The sequence below is a fragment of the Neodiprion fabricii genome, chromosome 3 (genome assembly GCF_021155785.1).
Source record: "Neodiprion fabricii isolate iyNeoFabr1 chromosome 3, iyNeoFabr1.1, whole genome shotgun sequence".
Classification (NCBI taxonomy): domain Eukaryota; kingdom Metazoa; phylum Arthropoda; class Insecta; order Hymenoptera; family Diprionidae; genus Neodiprion; species Neodiprion fabricii.
This window is the reverse complement of record NC_060241.1, coordinates 2,667,407-2,691,343: the sequence shown is the minus strand read 5'-3', so window position 1 is coordinate 2,691,343 and position 23,937 is coordinate 2,667,407. Positions and strand designations below refer to the sequence as shown.

The 23,937-nt window shown below is 38.9% G+C and overlaps 1 protein-coding gene across 6 annotated transcripts in view; it reads left to right on the top strand.

Moving 5' to 3' along the window:
- The window catches only part of LOC124177689 (protein bric-a-brac 2), a 33,917-nt gene extending 19,402 nt beyond the window's left edge, over window positions 1-14,515 (top strand). For 3 of the 6 annotated variants that reach the window (XM_046560333.1, XM_046560336.1, XM_046560331.1), the window contains exons 4-9: window positions 7,831-8,118; window positions 8,656-8,761; window positions 10,025-10,180; window positions 11,176-11,511; window positions 11,612-12,062; window positions 12,411-14,515. In XM_046560333.1, coding sequence (XP_046416289.1) covers window positions 7,831-8,118; window positions 8,656-8,761; window positions 10,025-10,180; window positions 11,176-11,511; window positions 11,612-12,062; window positions 12,411-12,612 — 1,539 coding nt within the window. In that variant the 3' untranslated portion in view covers window positions 12,613-14,515. The remainder of the gene's footprint in view (window positions 1-7,830; window positions 8,119-8,655; window positions 8,762-10,024; window positions 10,181-11,175; window positions 11,512-11,611; window positions 12,063-12,410) is intronic. The other 3 variants (XM_046560332.1, XM_046560334.1, XM_046560335.1) reach the window with 3 other exon arrangements.
- Window positions 14,516-23,937: the final 9,422 nt, after the last annotated feature.

The window sequence follows — 23,937 nt, the reverse complement described above, 5'->3', positions numbered from 1 at the left end:
TTTTTTTTTTTTGTTGATTTTATCCATGCTCAAATGCTTTAGTAAAACGCGTTGGGGCACGCACGCACGGACTTGTCGAGTTTTCTTGTCTTGAAGTTATGCAGACGAGCCAGGATTGTGCTAATCTTCTTGCAACATGTTTTTCGCTTCTTATACGCCTATGATTCATCATCCTCGTTGGAATTTCGACGTACTTTTTCAAAATATTTGACTTATTAAATTTATTATTGCCCAAACGGTTTTCGTGGGTTTTCTTTCGTAGGTACAATCCTTTTACACGTCATTGATTTTATATTATTTTTTTCACTTTTCTTTCCCTTTCGGTAAAAACCGTTTGTGTAAGAACCTTAGTAATGCATAATTGTACGTTTTGAAACAGAAATACAATATCTCAGTCGGAACAATTTCTCTCTCTCTCTCTCTCTCGTACGTTTAACGTGTTATTAAACCACTTGACTGCCAAAAATCGCGGTATGACGTCATAAAGTAATTCAATGTTTTTGGTGTCTCAGGAGAATATTTACTTCTGAAAACACGTGTTTCAAGTATTTTTGAGGTCGAAGAATCCGATAATGTCCATAAAAGGCAAACTCGGTCTTTTCGGGCCGAGCGCGAGTTTGCAATATGAGTCGTAAGTGAGTACAAGACGAATATTGCGAATACGCAAGGCGAAAAGACCGTTGCCTCATCGTTGCACACGATTCTTCATATAACAAGAGTATGTTACTCGGTCTTTCACGAAGTACGAGATTGAGGTTAGGGTCGCGTAACTTTGGTCTTGTCGCGGCGGCGCACGCGCGGAGTACTCAGAAGTACTGAAACTATCACTTCTAACTCGTAGGCTTGAAACTGGTATTTTCAGTACTCCGCGCATGCGCGCATTCGCAGAGTTGCTCGACCGTCATAGAAATGGGTAATTTGGGTATGGAAAACACGCATAGAAAAACATGTAAAACATGCTCGTGTTATATAACGTCATTTTTTCCACGCATTAAGGCAGTTTTGAATATGTTTTTTTTTATCATTTTATAAAATCCCGCAATAGAACAAACTGTCATCTTCCTTCTTCAGGGTGAATTTTTCTTTTGAAAAATATTTAATAATAATATTTTTGAGTTCCAAATGCGCAATTTGAAGAATTACCGATCAACTCTTCTAATACAAGTTATGTTTATACTGTATAATTATATAATAAATCACATTGACTCGATAGTTCTTGAAATTTCGTATTTGGACTGGAAACTAGTGTTATTCGGTATTTTTCAAAAGAAACTTTCATCCCAAAAGACGAATATGATAGTTTGTTCTACGACGCCATCTGAGAAAGTGGTTTTAAGAATTAGTCGAATCTGAACGCTCAAAACCGTATCAATGCGTGGAAAATAAAACTTTTTACGGTCGTTATCGGATTATTTCCTTGACCTCAAAAATACTTGGAAAAGACATGCTTTCAGAATTACATATTCACCCGATATCAGCATTTACATATTAAAATATAACGGACTGTTCAGCCGCAGCAGTAACACCTTTTCAATCAGATCTGAACGGATTATGTGCAATAATCTTTGGGGGAGGTGTATTATCGTGAATTCGTACGATATTCCTGTCCGTAATTAACTGATTCATGAATTATAAACTCCACAGGATTATAAATATTTTTTTTTTTTCAATCTCATCAATTTATACACAGAAGCGTATAATTATTTGCAGTGTTTTTTTAAAATGCAGTTTACGTTTCACAGATAATATTGCGGTATTATTACAGGCGATGAGACGTCGGAAAAATAGAAAGATATAATAAACGTACATCATACCTGTAACGGCTTGAAAGCGAAGGAAGCTTATTCTCTTCCTTTCTCTTCTCTTCCTGTCTTTCTCTCTCTTTTTCGCGTCCACTTTCAAGTTTACACTGGGATACGTCCGTTTGTTGTCCGGTGAAACACTCCACCTCTCTCTATTTGTCCGCTTCTTCTTTTTCTTTTCTTTTTCTTTCCTTCTTCTCTCGTAAGTGGGGTATAGATATAGACATCGGACGAGTGTCGGCATTATCAGGTTCTCTCTTGCCTCCACACGTTCGTAAACATCCGACAACCGGTGGTTGCCTCACCTTTAAGTAGGTATACCCGTCCAACCTAGTAGATCGAATCCTTGAGAAAATAGAGATACACTTACCCTAGACTGCGCACGGAACAAGCATTTTCGAGATGAAAATTGATAATTTGACAAAATAAAAATAAAAAAAATAAAAATAATGTTTTATAACAAGTATAACGATATTTACAAATCTGTTATTCGAAGTTGAATATATTCGACGCGTGACTTCTCGAATGAAATTATTTGTTGATTTCGAATTTGTTTAATTATAACCTTACTCGATTCTTACTGTTTTTCTTCGCTATATATATGTATACTTTTTTTTTTTATTATTTTTCTTCATAAAAATAGAATTATTTAATTTTCCTTACGGATAATTAATACTATATACCGCACGTATATCGTGTATGTGCCTGTAACAACACGCGCTTCCTGCTTGTATTTTGTTATAAATTGTTTTTTCTTTCCGAAGCATCTTGATTGCGGAGGAAAATTGATACTCCGTGCACGCCGTAATTAAAACAATGAGTAGAGTAGAATCGGCGCCGCTAGTTTATACACGATTACGTATATTGTATATGCATATATCTTATACATCTATACCGTATACGCAGGATATCGAAATTCAGTCGTACAGTATGCGCAGCGATTATTCATTATACGGTGTCTGCTGCAATCGCCGACGAAAACGATGCAGCGTTTTTTACATGACGAAGCGTCGAGAAAATATTATACGCATAATAACGATAGGTGGAATAAAAATTGCGGAAGAAGTTAATTGATAAAGGAATCGAACAAAAGTAATGTATTGAGGTAAAAACAATAAAATAAATAAATAAATACACGCGATATATTCCATATTATTTTATCTCTTGAAAAAATATTTCAATATGTACATTTTTTTTTTGTTTTCTCGTCGCCAAAAAAATGTTTACTTGCAATTGATTTTTACACATAAAAATAATAAACTTTTATCCCAAACTTTTTTTTTTTTTTCTTGCGACATCAAAGAAGAAGTCAATCACTCCAGAAAATATGAAGGAATTCGGATTAGAAATGCTTGCAGAGGCATCGAGATAGAGGAACTTTACCACGCTGTCACGCATCTTTTATAAAACTTATTTAAAAGTGTATTGAATTTGATGGGCATAATTTTGAGCATGGATTAAAACGACTTTGTTTTTTGCAATATTAAATACCTTGAAAAATTGATGTCGTATAAAAAAAAAAATGTTTGGTATAAAAGTTTATCATTTTTATGTGTAAAATGCAAATCTGTGAAAATAAGTACACGCTTCGATTTTAAAAAATAAAAAATAAATAAAACAATGTTCACCTCCACCAAATCAAAAGTACGATGGCGCAAGTGTTTTTTTTTCCCCTTCGAACCATGAAACTTTTATTTCAAACATCTTTCTCCAAAATGGCTGATTCTCGAGATATTCCGCTGTGCCAACTTAAATGGACCACCCTGTATACGCAGTAAATATTATACATAGGTGTACGTACACTAGGTTGGTCCTCATTTAGAATGTTATTGAACTATAAATAATTGAAAAACAATTCACAATTTTTTTCAGAATTTTACATCAACTGTAACCCGTGCCTGTAAGAGGAAGGATTTCCCAATTTAAAATACACGTATTTCGGACACGTTCTTAGTATATATTTTACTGTAAGAGTAATAACGTTCGAAAAAATCCATGAATGTGAGGTTCTAATGAGCATTAGTGCTACTATCCGAGAAAAAATTCACATCATCATACCAGGTAATACAGAGAATTGCATTTATTATAAATAAAAAGAAAAAGTCAAATTTCTAGGGTGTGCAATTCGTCGATATTGGTGTGAATTTTTTCTCAGACAGTAGCACCAATACTCACTAAATCTACGCAATTACAGATTGATTCGAACATCGTCACTCTTACAATAAATTATATGCCGAGAATGTATCTGAAACAGGTGTATTTTAAATGGTGATATCCATCCATTCACAGACACGGGTTAGAATTGATATAAAAAATGTGAAAAAATTAGGAAATTGTTTTTGAATTATTTGTAGTCGATTTGGGGGGTGGTCTGGAAAAAAATCATCGACATCCCAAGTAAGGATCACCCTAACGTACACACGTGTTATCACGAAGAAAAGCACGTGGCGAGGAAGGAGAACGAGAAGCGTACGTGAAACTTCTTTTGCAAGCCATTCAGAAATCTCGCTCTCTCATCTCCAACAACCATCACAGCCGCAACTAGAGCGGTATACGTATACAAGGTTACAACATGACCACCACCCACGTCGTCTTACGTCGTTACATTATCAATTCCGTTATGCTCGGTGTATTCGTAACAGTAGCTGCCATGCTTCTCTCTACTCTTCTTTTCTTTTTCCGGAAAGGGAAAGGGTGGGGAGGCTGCTTCCGTCTTCCATTTCCCCTCTCATTTCTCATCTTTCTTCTATTTATTTTCTCTCTCTCTCTGTCTCTTTCACACTATCTTCTCTTGACGTTGTATACCAGAAATACATACCCAGTCTCATGTTTATCTTCTTCTTTTCCCTTTTCCTACAATCCGCGGCACTGCGAGCAACATGTGATTATATATATCATATTTACACACACACACACTTAATATCTTGCTTGACTTATTTACTGACGTGTACGTACGAACGTAAGAAAATTTTATCTTGAATATAAAAACGACCAAGTTCATTCGATCCGTATTTTTCTTCCGATTGGTAAAATTGTAACTAGTTACGGTATTATCGTGCGTAACCCTATATTATATACATATATATATATAAAAAAAAGGTGTAATCAATAATAAAAATTAAAAAATAAAAAATTTAATATTTGAACATTATTACCGCGCAGTAATTTGACTACGTTACAAATATTGTCAGAAAAAATCCTCGTTTATTGTGAAACTAAACATTTGCTTATATGTATATATATATTTTTTTTTTTTTTTTCATATAAATAATAGAGACGAGAAGATAAGGAAGAAAGAGCTGGTTCATGCCAGGTACAAACACAGAGTTCACAAATCAATACTTGTTGGGGTTCAAGGGCATCGCCTGCCCAATTATATATTTTATACGAATTTTATACGACTAATGGACGGAACATTTTATTTTTTCCTTCATCGCCGTACGGCGGAACGTTCGTTTTGAATCTGTAATGGTAAAATTATTTCGGTTCTGCTGAATTATTATTATTATTATTTCGCGGAAAGAAGAATAGTGAAGTTGCAAAACGGGAAATTCTCCTTTTCTATTTATTACGATGTTATTGTATTGCAAGTGGAACTTGAGTGAAATTTTGGACATTTTGATAATAAGAATTTTTTGGGAATCGTTGTATTTAAACTCCTTTCTTATTTATTAGAGATTGAACTTTCTAAATTTAAAAAATACCGTAAAACGGATCCTTGCGTCTTCAAAACATTTCGTACTTTGACACTTCTATTTTCAACGTTACAATAGAAAGCGTAAAACGCGGTTTCTCATACATGTATAAGTTTGCGTATACATACCAGGGTGTAGTTTCGGGAAAAAATAATTTACGATTTTTCATCGTGGCAACACTGAGAAAGTTATTTGTTTTTTTACTTTTTTTTCACCTTTTTTCGAAAAGGGCTCGAATAGCCTCATTCTATAAGCAATTATGAGCAAAAATAATATTCAACATATTTGACGCAGAGATAAAGAAATGGCACGAATTCTACGAATTTACCATCGCGATTTCGTAAAATCCGTGCGATTTATTTATTTCTAAGTCAAATGAAAATGGATCGAAGCTTTGTTCAGAATTGCGTATAGAATGGGGCTGTGAAACCAATTTTCGAGTTACGTGTCTTCCGATATTTTTGTATATGTATATACGCACGGACCTCGTAATCGACCATGGTATCCCCTTAACATGGTAGAAAATTTCACTCGTAAACTTGGTTCAATATTTTTTCACACTAAACAACCCCTGTTATATCAATAATTATCATCATTCGAACATTACCGATCTTCTCTTTTTCGATAAAAATCGATAGTTTTCACGTAACTCCAAAACGTGTGTTCTAACGATGATAAATATGCTTTCTCGCAGAGTTTTCGAAAGCTCGAATTTGTGCACGAGTTTCCCTGAACACAAAAAAAAAAAAAAAAACGTTCGGCAACTCACGAGTATTTAAACTTCCAACGAAAAGTCATATTTTCTCACGGCAAATGAATCGGAAATAATAATTAAAAGATCGCGACTCATCAGACTATCGAGACAGAGATGTCATCTTTTATGGGACGATCTTTTTTCTACCAAACATTAAAATGTCGTGGGATAAGAGCGTTTAAAAAAAAAAAAAAACTTCATTTTTCGAATCACCCTGCCATACATATAATACGCATGTGACGATAATCGTAATACACATATGTGTCCCCCCCCCACACACACACACAAATGCACCAAACAAAAAAAAAAAAGATGGACGCAGGCATCGACACCTTGATATATATATATATATAATATATATCGTACAGGCAACTCTACACATACCCTTGTAAACACATTAATATGCACGACACCCCCCCTCCCCCCCCTCCCCTCCGCCACCTCCGTCACCCGACCAACTTACCCCTTACCCGTCAACCCACCTCGCGAACACCGCCAAAGGGGCGGAGGGGGGGGGGGGTGCAGGTCTCTCGAAGTTCGTTAAGGGTTCGGCGGGGCGGAGGACGGGGGTGTACGATGGTCGATACGCAGGTCCGCAGCGTCGTGTCTGACTGCCCCTCCACCCCCCTCAGCCCCGATTCGTGGGTGCGCTGTGTTGGGGTGAAGGGGGGGTGGGGGTGGGGGAGGTTATACACGTATACATCGTTCTCGTCGTGTGTTCTGAACCCCGCCTAATCGGCCCCCTCCCTCCCCCCCCCCCCCCTTTCCGAAGCCGCCGCGGGTTTGTCTCCCCCTTTCGGCGTTGATTAAAGAACAGAAAACCGGATTCAGCGACGGAACCGACGACAAAGCGGGGTACTGCATTGCCGGATTAATATTGTACAGGGTATGATGACGAACGAACGGCGAAGAAGGAAGAGAAAAATGTTGGGTTACGGTGTGGAGAATCTCTCGATGTAGGGCCGGTTGTGGGGCTGTAGGGGAGGATATTTCTAAGAATTGGTTTAATTAACATCGATGAGATCGACGTGCGTTTAATCGCGCATTGAAATTAGAATCTCACGAATTAACAGGGTTGACGAAAGTCTGTGACAGTAGTTGGGCTGGTTTCTTTTCGACGTTTCTACTTTGTCGTCGGACCTATTATTTTGCGAGAGTATCTGAGAAAATTTGGGACAACGAGCGCGCTTTGTTCCAACTCGAGTAGTGGGGGGAGAAGCGGCCTTATCGAGAGTGTCGAATGTACATGTACGTATTACGTATATAATATACATGTTGCAGATAACATTCGCGATTCGTGTTATACGTGTAACAATAACAACGACGACGACAACGAAAACGATAGTCTGTTGGAGAATGAGAAACGTGAGAAAAATATAAAAAAAAAAAAATGAATCGCAATGTACGTTAATTAAAAAGGGGAAAAATTGATGAAGGGAAAGAAGGGATTTTGAAAAATGAAAAAAAAAATTTGTACAAAATTTCGAATTATCATTATTTTAACGTGTTATCGGCGAACGTACGAAAGGGTAATGAGGATGTTAAAATTTGACGGCGTTGTTTAATTGCGTTGTTGCAGTCACTCCTGAAGACTGCGGATCAATTGAAGATAAAGGGCCTCTGCGAGGTACCGGAAAGTAGAGAGGGTCCACCGTCTTCTGTTAGCCTAAGTTCACCGCCTAGGGATCGTGATTCTTCCGGTACCGGTACACCACGTTTGAATTATACAAAGCTTAGAAGACAGCATCATCCGAGGTATAAAAGGCCTAGGTTTGAGGCAAGGTCCTCGGATACACCGGGTAACAGGCATTTCGAGAAGTACAAAGAAGAGGAAACCGAAGGATTCAACAATCGGGACGACAAAGAGGTAAGCTGACGATCGTTTGAGATTATGAGAGTACGAGTGGAGTGGAGAGGAGAGGAGGAGTGCCGGTGAGACGACGGGAGATGAGAGGGGCGGTGAGGAGAGGAGCGGGGCGGGGAGGGGAGGGGAGGAGGCCCTTCGGGGTAACCGGAAATTCGGACGTTATAGATAAACAAAAGAAGCGCAATTAAAAGAATATTATTATTATATATACGTATATTATACAATTTTTAGAGACAAAAGCGGGAGAAATTTTTCCTTATTTTTTTTTTTTTTTATTTTCCTCTGTTAGCATCAGACCTGACCGTCAGAGGTAATTTGAAATAAAACGCATGCATGTATAATGTAGAGGAAACAAATTGACGATGAAGAGAGATTTTTGAGCGCGAATTGATTTTAAGAAGGCGGCGCGCGTTTTTTGTGATAATAATGATGACGATAGATGAAAGAATAAAAATATAGACGAAATGGAGAAAGTAGAGAACAATTGAGAAATGTATATTGAATATTATCTTTTTCTCTCTGTCTCTCGATTTGTAGAATCACAGGGACTGGCAGACCGAAGATGAAGAGTTCGGTGAGCCGACAATAGTTTTAGAATCGCGACAAAAGGAAATAAGCAACGGTAACACGAACAACAATAACGGTAAGTGGATTTCACGCGATTTGCTGCCCCACACCTGAACGTGAAACGATAAAAACAATTTCTTTGCAAAAAAAAAAAAAAAATATATATATATATAAAAAAATAATAATCAAGAAACTTAAACAAATAATAAACTGTGCTCTAGCAAAAAATCCACCGTCAAATTTCTCGCCCTCGCCTATTACGGACATAATGTATATTCTTTCGTTCCATTGTTTTCGTTTTTTTTTTTTATGTTTTTACACTTCCTATCTTTTAAAAGCGAATAAAAAAATCTTTCATTGTTTTTTTTTTTTTCCTTCAACAATTAATATAAAATTAATATATTTGTAACAGTCACGAATCGAGGTCGTTTTTTTTTTTTTTTTTCTCATTGCTCGCTTCTTTCGTTCGTTTCTACGATTTTCCCCTATCTCCCACGAACACGTGGAGCATCGTTCACTGGAAATTCGGTGATGAAAATTAATTAGATAAACATGTACATTTTAAGTGTGTAAAATAGTAATATTGTTATATGTTTGTGTGTGGTACGAACAATACTGAGTCATTCACATCCCCATTTATATGTGTCTATAGATGTATATGTCGTTTATACAATGCGCTTGATATCCGAAAGATTATATATATATATATATATATATATACCTCGAGTGATATTTAACTATGTACACGTTTCGTCGCGATCGTCGATCTATGATCATGTATGATGAGAGGGGGGGAAAAACAAAGTTTACATTTACCGAAATTGATGGTTTTTTAGGTTCGAGCATATGTATGTATGTATGCATGTATGTATGTATGTATGTATGGATGGATGGATGGATGGATGGATGGATGGAATGCGTTATAAAAAGTGCATAAGTATGCATCACTATGCCAGTTTCTGTACACGTACGGTATCCGGAAAGAGGAACTGATAGACATACTATTATTATAGGGTAAGGAAATAGTTTGATATACGTAACTGGAAACGACGCTTGAAAAGTTTTTTTTTTTTTCTTTTTTTTTCGTAGGGACTAACGATAAGAAAGAGAGAGAGAGAGAGTGAGAGAGAGAGAGAGAAAGAGAGAGAGAGAAAGAGAGATAAAAAAAAAAACAAAAAAACGAAGAAGAAGAAGAAGAAGAAGCAAACAAAAGTAAGGAAAAGAGAATAATGATTGGTTATAGAAATTTTTGATGAGGTTTCGTCGTCGATAGTCAAAGGTGTGGGGCATATCTATATAATGGATACTTTAGGACAGATTTTAATCACTTGAAATAAAGGTGAGATGTTTTGTCACACAGGAATGGGACATTACGGGCACCATACGGATCCAGGAGACGTTGATTTACCACCCGAAACTCAACCTACACCTCCCAGTGCTACTCTAGTTGGTACTACGATAACGCATTTGAGAGACCCTGATCACCAATCGACAGGTATATTAATATGTACCTATTCCTTTGTGACATAATGCATAAACCTTTATTTATACCGGCATACGTCAGGACGAGCGTAGACTATTATACGTATGATAACAATGAACGTGTGTTTCGAAAAGCATATCGATGACAGTTTAGATTTGATTAGGTATTGTACTATTTATTCAGAATACAGTTTAAATACGAACGACGATAGGTCGGAAAGTGTCTATTCGACCAATATTTAAACGAAATAATTAGTGATGATGAAAACAGTGAGCAGTAAGTAGCGTAACAACCATCAAGTATATTGTACGTATGGGTATACAACGGAAGTAATGGGGTACATGAAGAAATGAATGAATGAATTTTATCATTAATACGATTCGTGGAAATTTTTTCCATATTTTACCTTTTTGCGTCTTCTTTGTTTAATTTTTCATTGGTATGTATATTATGGAAATTTTCTATGAGGTAAAAACCGGTGATGAGAATAATTACGTTGTACTACGGCATGTTAGCTTGATGACAAATCAAAATAATTGGGTTAATAAGACTTAACTAGTTGTGATTAAATTTGCGTTCCTCCGCATTGAATTTGCTGCCCACGCAACATCATTTTATTATACGAGCAGGGAGGTGGGATACGGGGGGGGGGCCTCCTCTTATCGTAATACCGTTTTAAGTTTAATAGAGTCACGTAACCGTGAAATGATCATCGTCGAATCGTTTATTCAAACTGCACGACGGCGGGTGTTTATTTGTTTATTTATTTAATTTTTTTCCAATAAGGTAGAGTTCTACGAAACTCGGAAAATCGAAATTGAAAATGGGGATGTGAATGACTATAAATTGATTGTATATCGTTGTTGGGGATGTTGGCTATTTTTTTTTTTTTTCTTTTTTTGCCACGTCTGTAAAGATGATTCGAAAGCTTAAAAAAACAAAAGCGAAATTCACAAAAATCACAGCGTGTGGTAATACTTGCGATGGTTGTTAATTATATGTTACAGAAATACAAAATTGTGACAGTGTTAAAATAAAATTTGAGACACTGCACACGATGGACTCGACGGACACGATAGATATAGATAGTCATATGTCAGATCGAGCTAGCGTCAGTTCAAAAACGACCGGCGATAATGACAACATGATGATGATCACTCCAGAGCTTCTTGGCCTCATGCCGTCAGGCAGTTCCGGTCATTCCGATGGCGGGGACAACGGCAGATCACATTCCGGACAAATCGGCTCCCATCATCACGGATCCAAGTCTTGGACGCAGGACGACATGGACGCCGCTCTGGACGCTTTGCGAAATCACGATATGAGCCTCACAAAAGCATCCGGTGAGTATCGAAAATCGTAACAACGATTATTCACATTCGTTGAACAAGTTGTGCAAGTTGTTTATTCAATTTTTAACATTGATATTTTACATACAAACAGCTACTTTTGGGATTCCATCGACGACGTTGTGGCAACGGGCGCATCGACTCGGTATCGACACGCCGAAAAAAGACGGTCCAACGAAGTCGTGGAGCGACGAGAGTCTGAACAACGCTTTGGAGGCTCTGAGGACGGGAACAATTTCCGCGAATAAGGCATCGAAAGCTTTCGGAATACCCTCAAGCACCTTGTACAAGATTGCCAGGAGAGAAGGGATCAGATTAGCGGCACCTTTCAACGCCAGTCCGACCACGTGGTCGCCCGCTGACCTAGACAGAGCCTTGGAAGCGATTCGGTCTGGACAAACGTCCGTCCAGCGTGCTTCCACGGAATTTGGTATCCCGACTGGAACTCTTTATGGCAGATGCAAAAGAGAGGGGATCGAATTGAGCAGGAGCAATCCGACGCCTTGGAGCGAAGACGCCATGACTGAAGCTCTCGAGGCTGTTAGGTGAGAAATAAAGCCTGTTATATAACAGTAAAAATGTTGCCTAGTTGTATTTCAAGAAACACTTTTTCGTCCGCGAGTGTGAATCAAACATTCTAAGGCAATAAAGAACTTGCGTCTGTTACTAATTTCTTGCTTGGTTAAGTCCTTTAAGATACACTTTTCTAACGTTTCTAAATAATGGAGTCTTAACTCTTTGGTACTCGTTTATTTTTTGTTCAGTATATTTAAAATGAAACATTTGTTTTTATATCTACTGTGAATCCAATAAAAACTCTACCTTCCCTGCCATTGTTTTACGTATTGTAATATCGAGGTGTTTTTTATTTTTTATTTTTTTTCTCTTTGCAGAATGGGTCACATGAGTATAAATCAAGCCGCGATACATTACAATTTGCCGTATTCGTCCCTTTACGGCAGATTCAAAAGAGGAAAGTATGAAGAACCGGTGGGAAATGAAATGTCACAGGACAGCAACAGCCTTCACTATCACAGTCCGAATCAAAATCACTCATCGTCTGTTCCCGATCAGATGCCTTATCAGGGTAGCTGAAACTTACCCCTCTACTAGGCAATTGATACCGATAATTATTTTAAATTACAATTTGTTAAGTACGACAGCGCTTTAATGCGACAAATATCTCTGAGTCTAGCTATATTATACCAAAGATCTTAGATCTAAATGAAACAGGAATTAAATTTTTTTCGTTACATCTCGTTCTGTTATTCGTGCGCGTTTTAAAACACGTTCCTTAAGTTTTCGCTGTCATACCATTAGTGGACGACATAAAAAATTGTAAAAAAAAAAACAACAACAACAAAGATTCTTATTCAAATTGACTAATCCCTCATAGATATTTGACGCAATAATTTTGTTTACGAAAGAGACGTTGTATTTGCGTTATACAATGGTCAAACAAACCTGAATTAAACGTCGTACATATACATTAGCCACAGGCAGCTGAATCTGACGTTGAAATTATTTATTCAAATTTGCTTATTTTTCCTCGTATTGTAACATTAAAAATGTTATCTTCACCTTTTGTGAATGGAAAATATATACGTATTTATGTATATCCAACATATTTTATTCAGTAGTGGTACAAATTTGCATTGTAAAATAATATCAATCCGACCGAGTTTTTGAAATACGGATTCAGCTGCGCTCAAATATTATATCGATTAACACGACTAAGTCGTACCCGTGGCAGCTATTCCGAGATTAGTTATTTATTATCATACATTAATTTGTTCTTATTTAAGAAAAATCGAGGGAAAAAGAGACAAACGAAGTGATGCTAGATTTACTACTAGGTGCGGTTTCGAAATAGCTGTCGTCATTTGGTCATTTTTCTAATAAACATTTTTATCATATTCTTATTATTAAGCAAGCAAATAAATAAAGATATACCGATGTGACAGAGAGTGAAGTATTACCATATACATATAATATATGAGGTTGCAATTCGAATTTTGATATTTACCGATTGTAATAACTTTTAAAGAAAAAATCATACAGTATTAGTTCTTGAATCGATGTAAATACGCATTGGAATTATAGAGGACGTTTATTCCCTTATTCTGTATGGTTTGTTAGTCTTCAGACCTATTTCTTACATATTATTTAATTCTTTAACGTATTTAATATACGACTATTATTGTTGTTGTTATTATTATTATTATTATTAATATTATTATTCTTATTTATGAGTACAATATATATAGGAGAAAATCTATCTCTCTATTCCGTGACCACGTTTTCTTATGTAAATAGTTTATACGTCTAGAGTCAAAAGTGTATACGATATACGGCGACTTTGTGTATTGCAATCGAATTTTTTTTTTATCAACGATTTCTTATTCGACTACTTCATCTTTGACTCGATGGATATATAAATATTACAAAATCCATTTCACAGTTATTGCATAATATTATTTACACGCACCGGCCTTTCAATGATCAATCTTAGCATATTTTCGGAATAGGGCTTGCATAGCTCAAAAAGCATGCTCTACATTATTTTGTCTGCGTGGGACTTGTGTTCTGTTATTAACGCATGTCATGTTCTTTTTCCTTCGCATAAAATACCCATCCACTATATCAGAATCTGTATTTAATGTGAACAGATATGACTATTTGTGATTGTTTGTGATTTCGCACTATAACGATTCATTGACAATGTTTTAGAGGATGATGACACCCGAAAAAATCTGAATTTTCCGTAATTATTTGAATGAGCGATTGGATGAAATGTAAAAGAAAACTGCGACGTACAGGAAATTTGATAGGTGAGAATATGTGATTATCGTAAAATGTAAAACAGTCTGTAAAATGTATTTGTAGGATGGACTGAATAGGGTATAATAATGAAAAATGTTGAATTTAATGTAGATGAAACGAAACATATACATACAATTTGTGATTACTGGAGATCCTCCAAATTCATCCGACTGTCTGAAAAATTGGGGGATTTCTTAGTTTGTATGAAACAAAGATACTTGTTTAATTTATCACGCTCACCATTACTTTATTAAAACACATATTATCTATAAATATATCAATTATGTACAGTTTATATATATATAAATATATATATATTTTAAATTATAAACTACTTTAACCGTATATCCGGTCTATTGAACAATTTGTTTTCAATTCATTTCCCCTACTTACCTTGACTAACTGCGCTGGCAGTGAACGTCCACTTCTATTCCGGCTAACAGCATTCCGCTTTTTGAAAAAAGCTGTGACAGATTGTTTGATTCGTCACATCAACGTAACTTCGACGATGACAAAGTGATAATTAAATACTTACATCGTAATTTGTCTCCTGTTGATCCCACGCTCTTTTCGCTGCGCTTTCTGAGTTCCTGGCGGTCCATTTAGTCGGGAGGAGGTCATGTAAATCCAATCTCAGAGCATAACTTTTCAGTCAAGAAGTGGAAAAAAAAGTAGGGCTAATCCCTTTGCATTTTTGGCGAAAGTTTTCGCGATTAGAAAAGTGCTGAAATAAATTCTTTCATGCGCTGAACCGACGTAATTTTGCGAGAGAAATCGATTGGGCGCAGTCCCAATACGCTGCGATCGACGCATCAAAAGTTACAGCCAAAAAACCAGAACCTGAGTTTTCGACATTTTTCGGCAGGTGCTTTTTCGCTCGCCATTTCTCTCCTGTTGGTCCTACGCTCTTTTCGCTGCACGTTCTGAGTTCCTGAGGGTCCAATTGGTCAGATAAGGGTCGTTTAAATCGAATCTGAGACCAAAAGTTTTTTGCCAAAAAAAAAAGTAAGGCTAACCCCTTTGTGTTTTTGGCGAAAATTTTCGCGATTTTGGAAAGTGCTGGAATTAATTAATTGTAGCACTGATCGGATGTAATTTTGCGAGAGAAATCGATTGGGCGCAGTCCCAATACGCTGCGATCAAGGCATCAGAAGTTGCAGCCAAAAAACCAGAACCTGAATTTTCGACATTTTTCAGCAGGTGCTTTTTCGCTCGCTATTTCTCTCCTGTTGGTCCTACGCTCTTTTCGCTGCAAGTTCTGAGTTCCTGAGGGTCCAATTGGTCAGATAAGGGTCGTTTAAATCGAATCTGAGACCAAAAGTTTTTTGCCCAAAAAAAAGTAAGGCTAACCCCTTTGTGTTTTTGGCGAAAATTTTCGCGATTTTGAAAAGTGCTGGAATCAATTAATTGTGGCACTGATCGGATGTAATTTCGCGAGAGAAATCGATTGGGCGCAGTCCCAATACGCTGCGATCAACGCATCAGAAGTTACAGCTAAAAAACCAGAACCTGAATTTTCGACATTTTTCAGCAGGTGCTTTTTCGCTCGCCATTTCTCTTCTGTTGGTCCTACGCTCTTTTCGCTGCAAGTTCTGAGTTCCTGAGGGTCCAATTGGTCAGATAAGGGTCGTTTCAATCGAATCTGAGACCAAAAGTTTTTTGCCCAAAAAAAAAGTAAGGCTAACCCCTTTGTGTTTTTGGCGAAAATTTTCGCGATTTTGAAAAGTGCTGGAATCAATTAATTGTGGCACTGATCGGATGTAGTTTTGCGAGAGAAATCGATTGGGCGCAGTCCCAATACGCTGCGATCAACGCATCAGAAGTTACAGCCAAAAAACCAGAACCTGAATTTTCGACATTTTTCAGCAGGTGCTTTTTCGCTCGCCATTTCTCTCCTGTTGGTCCTACGCTCTTTTCGCTGCAAGTTCTGAGTTCCTGAGGGTCCAATTGGTCAGATAAGGGTCGTTTAAATCGAATCTGGGACCAAAAGTTTTTTGCCCAAAAAAAAAGTAAGGCTAACCCCTTTGTGTTTTTGGCGAAAATTTTCGCGATTTTGAAAAGTGCTGGAATCAATTAATTGTGGCACTGATCGGATGTAATTTCGCGAGAGAAATCGATTGGGCGCAGTCCCAATACGCTGCGATCAACGCATCAGAAGTTACATCCGAAAACCAGAACCTGAATTTTCGACATTTTTCAGCAGGTGCTTTTTCGCTCGCCATTTCTCTCCTGTTGGTCCTACGCTCTTTTCGCTGCACGTTCTGAGTTCCTGAGGGTCCAATTGGTCAGATAAGGGTCGTTTAAATCGAATCTGAGACCAAAAGTTTTTTGCCCAAAAAAAAAAGTAAGGCTAACCCCTTTGTGTTTTTGGCGAAAATTTTCGCGATTTTGAAAAGTGCTGGAATCAATTAATTGTGGCACTGATCGGATGTAATTTCGCGAGAGAAATCGATTGGGCGCAGTCCCAATACGCTGCGATCAACGCATCAGAAGTTACAGCCAAAAAACCAGAACCTGAATTTTCGACATTTTTCAGCAGGTGCTTTTTCGCTCGCTATTTCTCTCCTGTTGGTCCTACGCTCTTTTCGCTGCGAGTTCTGAGTTCCTGAGGGTCCAATTGGTCAGATAAGGGTCGTTTAAATCGAGTCTGAGACCAAAAGTTTTTTGCCCAAAAAAAAAGTAAGGCTAACCCCTTTGTGTTTTTGGCGAAAATTTTCGCGATTTTGAAAAGTGCTGGAATCAATTAATTGTGGCACTGATCGGATGTAATTTCGCGAGAGAAATCGATTGGGCGCAGTCCCAATACGCTGCGATCAACGCATCAGAAGTTACAGCCAAAAAACCAGAACCTGAATTTTCGACATTTTTCAGCAGGTGCTTTTTCGCTCGCCATTTCTCTCCTGTTGGTCCTACGCTCTTTTCGCTGCAAGTTCTGAGTTCCTGAGGGTCCAATTGGTCAGATAAGGGTCGTTTAAATCGAATCTGAGACCAAAAGTTTTTTGCCCAAAAAAAAAGTAAGGCTAACCCCTTTGTGTTTTTGGCGAAAATTTTCGCGATTTTGAAAAGTGCTGGAATCAATTAATTGTGGCGCTGATCGGATGTAGTTTTGCGAGAGAAATCGATTGGGCGCAGTCCCAATACGCTGCGATCAACGCATCAGAAGTTACAGCCAAAAAACCAGAACCTGAATTTTCGACATTTTTCGGCAGGTGCTTTTTCGCTCGCCATTTCTCTCCTGTTGGTCCTACGCTCTTTTCGCTGCACGTTCTGAGTTCCTGAGGGTCCAATTGGTCAGATAAGGGTCGTTTAAATCGAATCTGAGACCAAAAGTTTTTTGCCCAAAAAAAAAAGTAAGGCTAACCCCTTTGTGTTTTTGGCGAAAATTTTCGCGATTTTGAAAAGTGCTGGAATCAATTAATTGTGGCACTGATCGGATGTAATTTCGCGAGAGAAATCGATTGGGCGCAGTCCCAATACGCTGCGATCAACGCATCAGAAGTTACAGCCAAAAAACCAGAACCTGAATTTTCGACATTTTTCAGCAGGTGCTTTTTCGCTCGCCATTTCTCTCCTGTTGGTCCTACGCTCTTTTCGCTGCAAGTTCTGAGTTCCTGAGGGTCCAATTGGTCAGATCAGGGTCGTTTAAATCGAATCTGAGACCAAAAGTTTTTTGCCCAAAAAAAAAATAAGGCTAACCCCTTTGTGTTTTTGGCGAAAATTTTCGCGATTTTGAAAAGTGCTGGAATCAATTAATTGTGGCACTGATCGGATGTAATTTCGCGAGAGAAATCGATTGGGCGCAGTCCCAATACGCTGCGATCAACGCATCAGAAGTTACATCCGAAAACCAGAACCTGAATTTTCGACATTTTTCAGCAGGTGCTTTTTCGCTCGCCATTTCTCTCCTGTTGGTCCTACGCTCTTTTCGCTGCAAGTTCTGAGTTCCTGAGGGTCCAATTGGTCAGATAAGGGTCGTTTATATCGAATCTGAGACCAAAAGTTTTTTGCCCAAAAAAAAAGTAAGGCTAACCCCTTTGTGTTTTTGGCGAAAATTTTCGCGATTTTGAAAAGTGCTGGAATCAATTAATTGTGGCACTGATCGGATGTAATTTCGCGAGAGAAATCGATTGGGCGCAGTCCCAATACGCTGCGATCAACGCATCAGAAGTTACATCCGAAAACCAGAACCTGAATTTTCGACATTTTTCAGCAGGTGCTTTTTCGCTCGCCATTTCTCTCCTGTTGGTCCTACGCTCTTTTCGCTGCAAGTTCTGAGTTCCTGAGGGTCCAATTGGTCAGATAAGGGTCGTTTATATCGAATCTGAGACCAAAAGTTTTTTGCCCAAAAAAAAAGTAAGGCTAACCCCTTTGTGTTTTTGGCGAAAATTTTCGCGATTTTGAAAAGTGCTGGAATCAATTAATTGTGGCACTGATCGGATGTAATTTCGCGAGAGAAATCGATTGGGCGCAGTCCCAATACGCTGCGATCAACGCATCAGAAGTTACAGCCAAAAAACCAGAACCTGAATTTTCGACATTTTTCAGCAGGTGCTTTTTCGCTCGCCATTTCTCTCCTGTTGGTCCTACGCTCTTTTCGCTGCAAGTTCTGAGTTCCTGAGGGTCCAATTGGTCAGATAAGGGTCGTTTAAATCGAATCTGGGACCAAAAGTTTTTTGCCCAAAAAAAAAGTAAGGCTAACCCCTTTGTGTTTTTGGCGAAAATTTTCGCGATTTTGAAAAGTGCTGGAATCAATTAATTGTGGCACTGATCGGATGTAATTTCGCGAGAGAAATCGATTGGGCGCAGTCCCAATACGCTGCGATCAACGCATCAGAAGTTACATCCGAAAACCAGAACCTGAATTTTCGACATTTTTCAGCAGGTGCTTTTTCGCTCGCCATTTCTCTCCTGTTGGTCCTACGCTCTTTTCGCTGCAAGTTCTGAGTTCCTGAGGGTCCAATTGGTCAGATAAGGGTCGTTTATATCGAATCTGAGACCAAAAGTTTTTTGCCCAAAAAAAAAGTAAGGCTAACCCCTTTGTGTTTTTGGCGAAAATTTTCGCGATTTTGAAAAGTGCTGGAATCAATTAATTGTGGCACTGATCGGATGTAATTTCGCGAGAGAAATCGATTGGGCGCAGTCCCAATACGCTGCGATCAACGCATCAGAAGTTACAGCCAAAAAACCAGAACCTGAATTTTCGACATTTTTCAGCAGGTGCTTTTTCGCTCGCCATTTCTCTCCTGTTGGTCCTACGCTCTTTTCGCTGCAAGTTCTGAGTTCCTGAGGGTCCAATTGGTCAGATAAGGGTCGTTTAAATCGAATCTGAGACCAAAAGTTTTTTGCCCAAAAAAAAAGTAAGGCTAACCCCTTTGTGTTTTTGGCGAAAATTTTCGCGATTTTGAAAAGTGCTGGAATCAATTAATTGTGGCACTGATCGGATGTAGTTTTGCGAGAGAAATCGATTGGGTGCAGTCCCAATACGCTGCGATCAACGCATCAGAAGTTGCAGCCAAAAAACCAGAACCTGAATTTTCGACATTTTTCAGCAGGTGCTTTTTCGCTCGCTATTTCTCTCCTGTTGGTCCTACGCTCTTTTCGCTGCACGTTCTGAGTTCCTGAGGGTCCAATTGGTCAGATAAGGGTCGTTTAAATCGAATCTGAGACCAAAAGTTTTTTGCCCAAAAAAAAAGTAAGGCTAACCCCTTTGTGTTTTTGGCGAAAATTTTCGCGATTTTGAAAAGTGCTGGAATCAATTAATTGTGGCGCTGATCGGATGTAGTTTTGCGAGAGAAATCGATTGGGCGCAGTCCCAATACGCTGCGATCAACGCATCAGAAGTTACAGCCAAAAAACCAGAACCTGAATTTTCGACATTTTTCAGCAGGTGCTTTTTCGCTCGCCATTTCTCTCCTGTTGGTCCTACGCTCTTTTCGCTGCAAGTTCTGAGTTCCTGAGGGTCCAATTGGTCAGATAAGGGTCGTTTAAATCGAATCTGGGACCAAAAGTTTTTTGCCCAAAAAAAAAGTAAGGCTAACCCCTTTGTGTTTTTGGCGAAAATTTTCGCGATTTTGAAAAGTGCTGGAATCAATTAATTGTGGCACTGATCGGATGTAATTTCGCGAGAGAAATCGATTGGGCGCAGTCCCAATACGCTGCGATCAACGCATCAGAAGTTACATCCGAAAACCAGAACCTGAATTTTCGACATTTTTCAGCAGGTGCTTTTTCGCTCGCCATTTCTCTCCTGCTGGTCCTACGCTCTTTTCGCTGCAAGTTCTGAGTTCCTGAGGGTCCAATTGGTCAGATAAGGGTCGTTTATATCGAATCTGAGACCAAAAGTTTTTTGCCCAAAAAAAAAGTAAGGCTAACCCCTTTGTGTTTTTGGCGAAAATTTTCGCGATTTTGAAAAGTGCTGGAATCAATTAATTGTGGCACTGATCGGATGTAATTTCGCGAGAGAAATCGATTGGGCGCAGTCCCAATACGCTGCGATCAACGCATCAGAAGTTACAGCCAAAAAACCAGAACCTGAATTTTCGACATTTTTCAGCAGGTGCTTTTTCGCTCGCCATTTCTCTCCTGTTGGTCCTACGCTCTTTTCGCTGCAAGTTCTGAGTTCCTGAGGGTCCAATTGGTCAGATAAGGGTCGTTTGAATCGAATCTGAGACCAAAAGTTTTTTGCCCAAAAAAAAAGTAAGGCTAACCCCTTTGTGTTTTTGGTGAAAATTTTCGCGATTTGGAAAAGTGCTGGAATCAATTAATTGTGGCACTGATCGGATGTAGTTTTGCGAGAGAAATCGAATGAGCGCAGTCCCAATACGCTGCGATCAACGCATCAGAAGTTACAGCCAAAAAACCAGAATCTGAATTTTCGACATTTTTCAGCAGGTGCTTTTTCGCTCGCCATTTCTCTCCTGTTGGTCCTACGCTCTTTTCGCTGCAAGTTCTGAGTTCCTGAGGGTCCAATTGGTCAGATAAGGGTCGTTTAAATCGAATCTGAGACCAAAAGTTTTTTGCCCAAAAAAAAAGTAAGGCTAACCCCTTTGTGTTTTTGGCGAAAATTTTCGCGATTTTGAAAAGTGCTGGAATCAATTAATTGTGGCACTGATCGGATGTAATTTCGCGAGAGAAATCGATTGGGCGCAGTCCCAATACGCTGCGATCAACGCATCAGAAGTTACAGCCAAAAAACCAGAACCTGAATTTTCGACATTTTTCAGCAGGTGCTTTTTCGCTCGCTATTTCTCTCCTGTTGGTCCTACGCTCTTTTCGCTGCGAGTTCTGAGTTCCTGAGGGTCCAATTGGTCAGATAAGGGTCGTTTAAATCGAGTCTGAGACCAAAAGTTTTTTGCCCAAAAAAAAAGTAAGGCTAGCCCCTTTGTGTTTTTGGCGAAAATTTTCGCGATTTTGAAAAGTGCTGGAATCAATTAATTGTGGCACTGATCGGATGTAATTTCGCGAGAGAAATCGATTGGGCGCAGTCCCAATACGCTGCGATCAACGCATCAGAAGTTACAGCCAAAAAACCAGAACCTGAATTTTCGACATTTTTCAGCAGGTGCTTTTTCGCTCGCTATTTCTCTCCTGTTGGTCCTACGCTCTTTTCGCTGCGAGTTCTGAGTTCCTGAGGGTCCAATTGGTCAGATAAGGGTCGTTTAAATCGAGTCTGAGACCAAAAGTTTTTTGCCCAAAAAAAAAGTAAGGCTAACCCCTTTGTGTTTTTGGCGAAAATTTTCGCGATTTTGAAAAGTGCTGGAATCAATTAATTGTGGCACTGATCGGATGTAATTTCGCGAGAGAAATCGATTGGGCGCAGTCCCAATACGCTGCGATCAACGCATCAGAAGTTACAGCCAAAAAACCAGAACCTGAATTTTCGACATTTTCAGCAGGTGCTTTTTCGCTCGCCATTTCTCTCCTGTTGGTCCTACGCTCTTTTCGCTGCAAGTTCTGAGTTCCTGAGGGTCCAATTGGTCAGATAAGGGTCGTTTAAATCGAATCTGAGACCAAAAGTTTTTTGCCCAAAAAAAAAGTAAGGCTAACCCCTTTGTGTTTTTGGCGAAAATTTTCGCGATTTTGAAAAGTGCTGGAATCAATTAATTGTGGCACTGATCGGATGTAGTTTTGCGAGAGAAATCGATTGGGCGCAGTCCCAATACGCTGCGATCAACGCATCAGAAGTTACAGCCAAAAAACCAGAAACTGAATTTTCGACATTTTTCGGCAGGTGCTTTTTCGCTCGCCATTTCTCTCCTGTTGGTCCTACGCTCTTTTCGCTGCACGTTCTGAGTTCCTGAGGGTCCAATTGGTCAGATAAGGGTCGTTTAAATCGAATCTGAGACCAAAAGTTTTTTGCCCAAAAAAAAAAGTAAGGCTAACCCCTTTGTGTTTTTGGCGAAAATTTTCGCGATTTTGAAAAGTGCTGGAATCAATTAATTGTGGCACTGATCGGATGTAATTTCGCGAGAGAAATCGATTGGGCGCAGTCCCAATACGCTGCGATCAACGCATCAGAAGTTACAGCCAAAAAACCAGAACCTGAATTTTCGACATTTTTCAGCAGGTGCTTTTTCGCTCGCCATTTCTCTCCTGTTGGTCCTACGCTCTTTTCGCTGCAAGTTCTGAGTTCCTGAGGGTCCAATTGGTCAGATAAGGGTCGTTTAAATCGAATCTGAGACCAAAAGTTTTTTGCCCAAAAAAAAAATAAGGCTAACCCCTTTGTGTTTTTGGCGAAAATTTTCGCGATTTTGAAAAGTGCTGGAATCAATTAATTGTGGCACTGATCGGATGTAATTTCGCGAGAGAAATCGATTGGGCGCAGTCCCAATACGCTGCGATCAACGCATCAGAAGTTACAGCCAAAAAACCAGAACCTGAATTTTCGACATTTTTCAGCAGGTGCTTTTTCGCTCGCTATTTCTCTCCTGTTGGTCCTACGCTCTTTTCGCTGCAAGTTCTGAGTTCCTGAGGGTCCAATTGGTCAGATAAGGGTCGTTTAAATCGAATCTGAGACCAAAAGTTTTTTGCCCAAAAAAAAAGTAAGGCTAACCCCTTTGTGTTTTTGGCGAAAATTTTCGCGATTTTGAAAAGTGCTGGAATCAATTAATTGTGGCACTGATCGGATGTAATTTCGCGAGAGAAATCGATTGGGCGCAGTCCCAATACGCTGCGATCAACGCATCAGAAGTTACAGCCAAAAAACCAGAACCTGAATTTTCGACATTTTTCAGCAGGTGCTTTTTCGCTCGCTATTTCTCTCCTGTTGGTCCTACGCTCTTTTCGCTGCGAGTTCTGAGTTCCTGAGGGTCCAATTGGTCAGATAAGGGTCGTTTAAATCGAGTCTGAGACCAAAAGTTTTTTGCCCAAAAAAAAAGTAAGGCTAACCCCTTTGTGTTTTTGGCGAAAATTTTCGCGATTTTGAAAAGTGCTGGAATCAATTAATTGTGGCACTGATCGGATGTAATTTCGCGAGAGAAATCGATTGGGCGCAGTCCCAATACGCTGCGATCAACGCATCAGAAGTTACAGCCAAAAAACCAGAACCTGAATTTTCGACATTTTTCAGCAGGTGCTTTTTCGCTCGCCATTTCTCTC